Source organism: Schistosoma mansoni, chromosome 6 (assembly GCF_000237925.1).
Source record: "Schistosoma mansoni strain Puerto Rico chromosome 6, complete genome".
Lineage (NCBI taxonomy): Eukaryota > Metazoa > Platyhelminthes > Trematoda > Strigeidida > Schistosomatidae > Schistosoma > Schistosoma mansoni.
In genome coordinates, this window is record NC_031500.1 from 12,857,698 (window position 1) to 12,865,738 (window position 8,041).

An 8,041-nucleotide genomic window follows, 5' to 3' on the forward strand; every position below is an offset into this window, starting at 1 on the left:
GACGAAACGCGCGTTCTGGATTCCACTGCTAGCCACTATCCATCTAAACAGAAACACAGTTGAATGGCTCGACAACCAGATACATATTTTTGAAATGTATACACATCTTAAAGAATGATACACATACACACAACACAGTTATTATTCAAATTTAATAATACCTGCAATAAGTTTCATTAGTTGGAACATCAAAACGAGTTGTAGACATATAGGAGAGAGTGAAATTCACAAAACCTTTCATAGTACCATCTGGACTATAGGTATAACGGTATACACATCGGTCAATAAATTGTGTAGTAAATGCAATAATACAAGCCTAGATTGAAATAAGAAAATTGAATAGAAATAAAAAATACATGATTAAGTTAGGAATCTTTACCAATCAGTATACAGTCATATTGTAACAGGTTTAACAGACATATTCAAAGAAGAAAAAGGATGAAGACGTTATAATAAATTGGTTAATTAACTACACGAAATATAATTTCATCCATAGGAGTTTTTTTAAATCCTAACAAGCAGGTAAATACTTCCCATTGATGTTTGGGACTGAAATTGATCAGTTCCTTATGGGCATATGTGCATCCTGTACGGATTGCCTCGATATTGCCTTCAGTCACAAGCACTATAAGCAGAGATGATAGTGGCTAGCGGTGGAATATAGGACACGAGTTTCATTCTATTTAGGACTCGTCAGCTAGATCTGCTTTCATTTCAGAGTTAATATTCACTCCGGGATATCAACCCAGTAACGTCCACCTCAAACGCCATCGAGTTATCCATTTAGATACTGAGTCTTGATAGTTACAAGCTTGTGCAATGAGGTGAAGTTTGAATATTCCGATTAATGCTTAGGGATGTAATTGACTAGTCACTTATTGGCATAGGTGCATCCTGTACGAATCACCTTGATATTATCTTAAGTCACAAGTATTGTAAGCAGAGATGGATGGTGGCTAGCAATGGAATCCAGGTCAAATCCTAAATAGGATGAAACGCGCGTCCTGAATTCCACTGCAAGCAACCATCCATCTTTGCTTATAAGTTAAATACTTAGTTACATTTCACTTAACAATAAGTTAGACTCTTTACAAACTATTATGATAACATGATAGAAATGATAATATTTACTGGAAAGTTATTTAGATAGAACTTAAAAGGAAAAGTTGCTTGCTTTCAGAAATAGTTACTGGTGTGTAATGACCTATTTTGTTTAACAGAATGAGACATTTTAAAGCGGAATGTTTAGTGGTAGACTTTGTTAACGAAAAGTTTATGTGTTCACTTATCAATTAGTAACCGAAAATGAATCACGTAAAATTTTCTGTCAATACTTTAGCAACCATCTGTATATCTGTAGATGAAATATAATATTCGCGTAGTAGAGGCTCATTACTCTGTTCTGGACTCAGTGGGCAAGGTAGAGAAAGAAGTTGCGGAACCGAGGACCAATAAGAGCTTGGCGTTGACTCAACGTTATTAGTGCTGAAAGGATTATGATTGGTTTATTGTCACGTGGTACTAATGAGGAGACATTAGTTATGACAGATGCGTAGCGTTTCGTGGTGGAGTTGATATAATAGATACCTGAATTCACTGAAGAGCAGGAGATCTTCAAAATTCATACTATCCAATCGTATAGGATATATCTAGTCACGTTTATCTTGTGTTAACATTTGGTCTATAAGCATGTAATATTACTACACGACAAAAACTATTCTCCTAGGGAGATGTTACGTCTTCTAACAGCTATTTAAATGAAGGCTTACGTCAATAACTATGTTTTTTGACCAGTTATCACAGGGCCACAATGTATTATTGAGTGTTACCAATCGATTAGCACTATATTTAACAATCAAAATATATTTGAGCGTATTTACTTACAAATTATCAAATTTCAATAGATTATTTAACTATCTCTAAGACTCCAAGTAGGGGGTTGCGATGTACCAACTGATATCAGTCCTATACAACTTTATGCATACTACAGCATCAAGTTGCACGATGACTATCTCTCCGCTTTTCCTATTGCGACCCTGTAACGGCAAGTCAATGAAGTCAATGTTTCAAGACAGTGATACTACTTAATGAGCACAAATACATGTCAGATTACAGTATGAGAACTGAAGGTCCTGAGTTAGATCTTGTGTGAAAAAGCGAAGAAAAGGAAAGTGATAACTATGGAAAAAAGACTTACATTAGTTCTAATAGCAATGCTTGCCAGAACAGTGATGATCGACAACCATATACCTGAACGAAAAAATAAAAGACGATTATTGAAAATTTATCTATAAGCCAGATATAAAATGTTAATTCAACTATTAACGCATATGCTTACTAATCTTTCATAAAGTATCGTATAGAAATAAATGATCATTATTTATTTATCAATGAGACAGTATGAACGTTTTAAAATTGACACTAAATTGTAAAATGATAGTGTTTAGTGATACGTTCTCGTGTGGACAAGTTGCAAGTCACCAATTGCTTACATGCTGGGGAATTAACCGCCGAAACCGTACAAAGTACGACCTTGATGTTTCAAAGCGTACACCACGTCCATAGCTGTCATTGACTTCCTCTTGGCATGTTCCGTGTACGTGACTGCATCACAGATCACGTTTTCCAGAATCACCTACAGTACACCACGAGTCTCCTCGCAGATCAATCGTGAAATGCGCTTCACACACCACGACGAGTCAGACGACGGATTAAAGGTTTTGTGATACCATGGATGTTGTCAGGTAGGACCTTGAGATGTCTCTTGGCTCCTTTACCCAAACTCTTACCACCTTTACCACGAGCAGACATGATTCACAATGATAGATACACTGACTTGTAGACCGACACGAGACGACAAGACTGGTTTTTGACCCGGACGTGGTTGTATTGACCAGATATTCACTCTACGTCAGGTCCTAGAAAGTAGACACACATTCAGACGCCCCACAATCGTAGTATTTCTCGACCTTAAGGCAGCATTTGACTCTGTTGATCGTGAGGTTCTGTAGCAGTGTTTGTCACTGAAAGGAGTACCAAAGAAGTACATTAACCTAATAAAAGATTTCTACTCGAACACAACTGGTCGAGTTAGAGCTTATGGCGAACTGTCACCATAATTGATTACCTGAAGTGGTGTTCGTTAGGGCTGTCTACATGGCTCAAAATCGCTTGCAATGGCGAAGGTGCATCCACTCTTTGTGTTCTCCCACGTTCTAATCTTCTGAATTCTTCATGACCCTTTCTTTTTTCTCTTTTCAAATTTATTTCACTGAATTATACTCCTTGAATAACATCTTCAGATCCTAATCTTTCCGATTACTGCTTATACTCTTACTACCTCAACCACTATGGGATTTGAATCGACAAATATATTCATGTGCTAATGTGGTAAGGCAACTCGAACTGATGTACGTACGTACAAAGTTCTACGTTGTGACTGACTGAGTGTTTAGTGATAGTCAATAGTAAAATCTCGCACATATATTTCATTCCATCTGTAAATTATAGACGGGATAAGTTTTCATTCATTGAACTGTTGGTGTGCAGCTAACTTATTGTGTTAATATTAAAAGTCCTCATTTAATGGATGTTGATTCTAATGCTATGTGATCATGTTCTGTATTTGTATAACGGACTAAATGAAGATAGTCTATTTTGATATTAATTCTCATTATGAAGGTTTTTATGAAGTCTTTCAGTTGTGACAATTCCAGTCGGTTCATCATAATGATTAATAAGTGTTTACTAAACTTCAGTTTGTTAAGATATTGTAGTTAACCAATCTGGCATTTTAGTAAAATGTTATGATACTATTCATTTATTCATAAATAACATTTAGATACTGACACATTGAGTCAATCAGAAATCTAACATATGATAGTTGCATGTGATTGGTCAAGAAATGGCTTTCATTTCCTAGGGGTAGGACATAAACCATAGGTATCATCATGTCGGTTTCGTTTAGCCAATAAGCTTTCTCACTTAATCTTTTCACTTGAGTAGCCCGGTTGTGGCTCGTGTATAGGAAGACTGTGTATCAGTATCGAAATCTGATACCGCACATTACAACACAAACTAAAGTTATATAATCACTAAACAGCCACTCAGACACATTCATAGACATACCCCTCGCCACACTGACACGAGGAATTTATGGTTCTGATGTCATGAATAACGAACTGAACCTCAATGAAAAAGATACTTATCCATAGGCATTTATTAATAAGAATATAAAACTTAAACCTTTTAAAGCACAAATAACTTCCGTAGAATAGAAAACTCATTATATGAACATCGATTTTAAAGGTGATATAGCTACATACATTATAAGAGAATTTCCAACTCACTCAACAGGACGTTATCCGCAGAAACTTTGCGATTAGTGTTCTCTAGCTAAGCAGTGTTCAACAACTATCGCTTTTGACCAATTCTATGCGGATTTTTCAATTTACCTGTTCATGCGGAGCCAGGCATATAGGTCGTTCGATGAGTATTTTATCCAAAAGAATTCAAGAACATTACCTGGTTTGGCTGAAAAGAGGCGGAAATGCCTCAGTAAGAAGCTCTATAATCGAAAAGCTTGTTAACACAGATCACTCAACCAAAACGGACTCTGCATTCAAAGTCCTTTACAAGTTAAGTAGAAAGCTGTCAATGGCAGTTGGCTCCCACCTTCTTATCATGGCCGAAGCACTTGTTTTACCATTTACAAAAATCAGAATTCTGGGTACAAAGGAAACTTGTACAACCTCTTCTTCTATCACGGTCTTATTCTCCCATGATTTCTATTTTTCTTTCACAGACATCTGCTTCCTTCCTATGTTCTTTTCCACAAACATTTTACCCCCAACTGATTTGTTTATGTTTCTATGATCATTCTATACACAGATTTTCTTAATCACCCGGAGCTTTTCCTTCCTAATTATAATCTCTTTATTTGTTTTCTTGATGAATATTCAAGTTCTCACTAACAACGTCATTATTTAAAACAATCAGTCCCTTTGGTAAATTTCGATAATGCAATGAGAAGACGAAGTTTATCAGAAGTATGTGATATATTTGCGCGATACATTTCGAACAATCTGATCACACATATACTTGTTAAGACATGTAAGGGTGGCGGAACATATACCTAAATGGCTGTAGAAACAAATGAATTCCAATGGTCAAATAAGATCACAGGTTAGACAGACATCTTCCTCCATTGCGAAACGTTTGGTTGAAACTGGTCATATGGTTGACATCAAGTCAGCAAATGTTTACGATAGTACAGTTTTGAAAATAAATTCACTGAAAAGAGAACACTTTGCTGAATCAAGCATTCTTATTTTATGTCTTAAAGAGTATATTCCGTTTACTTATGTATTTGTCCAAGTTGAGATACAATAAAACCAATAGTGTGTGACAAAATTGTGAAGAAGAAAGGTATAAAAGTATTGAATCGAGCAACAAGAAACAGTAATATTACTTACCAATTGTTTGAACTCTTTCAAGAACTGGACGACGATATTGATTCACCAATTTTTTAGCATCACCACGAATCTCAAACAGATTGTTTAATAAACCAAATAAGGGTGCAAGTGGAAATGCAGGGACAAACATGGTGATGAATCCATATTGAATCACTAGGAAAAATTGATTGCAAAAATAGTTGTGGAAAAATGAAAACCGTCTGTGAAGCAAATGAGAAGACACCAAACTCTAGCTAAATAAGTCTATTATGCTGAACATATTCCAACCTCAAAAGACTGGTCACTAGACGCTGAATTTTTTATCACGTCATATGCATGTCAAGAATAGCCTACTCTGAGAAATAAATTGTCTTGGTAGGACCAACAAGTGAGATAGTTTGGTTAAGATATGTTTCACCTTGTTAATTTTATCATCCACTCTATTAAATATAATCTTTCTGGGCAAGATTTTATCCTTCAAACTGGAATAGGAAAACAAGAAGATCCAGTCAACAGGTTAAGATGCACTACGTTGGAAAGTCATTCATCTAATCGTATAGTCTTAATGTAAAGTTATATAAGTTAGGCAGCTATATCATTCTAAGAAACTCTAGCCGACTGAGATTACGCTTAATACTGAGTACTTTAAAATTCCATAAATTGTCTGTAGAAGCCAATTTGTGAATTCTATCGTTAGTCAGTGTGTCACATATAGAAACTAAGTTTAAATAAAACTTAGATTTGTCGTTACTATTTAATGAACACTTACAATTTAGTGCATTGTAAAATTAGCCAGGTAATATTAAGGTCAGTGGTTAAAGCTAATTATGTTTTTAATTAGTGTGTAATATATTATTTATTTATTTAAACACGTTTTTATATTTTGTGGGTTCGTACCCCAATTATTATATGATATGATGATGCCGCCAAATAGAGTACAGTGAATTATCGATCGGACCAATCATACAAAAAACCCATACAAGCAGTCTGGAGTACTTATCCGTCCTGCTTTCTGCTTAGCCAAGCCAGTTAAGTCCAAAACACCAACAACAGCCTCTGCAATATGAATCATTTATTTCAAACATACTGGGTTTATATACCAATCAAACATACCACATCGTACCATAAAATAGAAAATAACATTTGCACAAGATTCAGCTCAAAGTGGCTGTGAATGTCGGAGACTGTAATTGACAGACTGGATATAACTCAAGAATAGTAAATCGTAAAATAATAGTTCATAGATCCAAATAAAGCTTATAATAATAGGAACATGAATATGAATACTTTAGTTACTTAACAATTATATCATAAATATATATGTATTATATTGGTCCATAAATAGTTCTCAAAAGTTGCCATTCATAATTCACTTCAGGATATAACACACGTAAACAGTGGTACAAGGAGGTATCAAATATATATGTGCCACACAATTTGCGTGAGGGCTGGAATACTGACCGAGCGCCAAAACCAAAATAAGTGGTTTACTTAGAGGGCCACTTCTCGTCCCTTTGACTTGTCTAATCCATAAGGCAGTAAGTAGAGCTACGTTAGGAGATGTAGTCCCATGATAGCCGGTGACGAAAAATATGTTGATACGGCATTTGTTCCCTCAGGATCCTGGAGCCTGTGTGTACTGTAGGGCCAATGATATGTCACTGAGCCCTAGCCAAATCATCCGGCAGTTGGGTCACTGAATATCTAACGGGTCATCGATCCCTGTCAAAGACAATTAACGCGCATCAGTTAATCGTACGGCATGAACTGGCCCATGTGGCCGTGGTCTTACTTTCGCTTGTATCTAATTTAACTAATATATTTCTATAATAACGTCCTTTGTGTTGTACAGTTTTTAGAGCATATATAGTCCCTTGATACGTTGATAGGGCGATCCACGTAAGGTGCTGACCGCGTGGTGTGACTTCGACCGTTAGTTGATTCATCACACCATTCCCGTCTAACTCTAGTAGGACCACAATCATTTGACATAGGTCATCTACGTTGGTGATCTACCATTGGTTCGGAAACAGGGTTTTTCAACTCGCGTAGGTGTGTAATACATGACACTATCAGTCGGTTTCCATTTATTTGATAGATGGATGTTGTTTATTGGATTGTAATTTTAATAAGTGATTTTATTTTAACCTTTGAATTTTAACATATTTATGTTTTTTTATAAGGGCAGCATTTCTACAATTGAAGAACATATGGAACTCAAAAAAACTGTCAAATAACTTCAAAGTGAGAATCCTCAATACGAACGTCAAGACAGTTCTACTGTATGGAGCTGAAACGTGGAGAACTACTTCAACCATCGTCAAGAAGGTACAAGTATTTATAAACAGTTGTTTACGCAAAATACTCAACATTCACTGGCCGGATACTATCAGCAACAGCGTTTTATGGGAGAGGACAAACCAGCTTCCAGCTGAAGAGGAAATCAGGAAAAGACGTTGGAAGTGAATCGGACATACATTAAGGAAATCACCAATGGGCATCACGACTCAATCCCTAACTTGGAATCCAGAAGGGAAGCGGAAACGAAGAAGGCCGAAGAACACATCACGCCGGGAAATAGAAGCAGA

General features: G+C 36.1%; 1 protein-coding gene across 1 annotated transcript in view; it reads right to left on the reverse strand.

The window, feature by feature from the left end:
- Nucleotides 1-281: 281 nt before the first annotated feature.
- The window catches only part of Smp_141530 (putative anoctamin), a gene marked incomplete at both ends in the record, with an annotated part of 60,068 nt that continues 52,308 nt past the window's right edge, over nucleotides 282-8,041 (reverse strand). Inside the window, 2 exons of the mRNA XM_018798306.1 lie at nucleotides 282-316; nucleotides 5,475-5,545. Coding sequence (XP_018653261.1) covers nucleotides 282-316; nucleotides 5,475-5,545 — 106 coding nt within the window. The remainder of the gene's footprint in view (nucleotides 317-5,474; nucleotides 5,546-8,041) is intronic.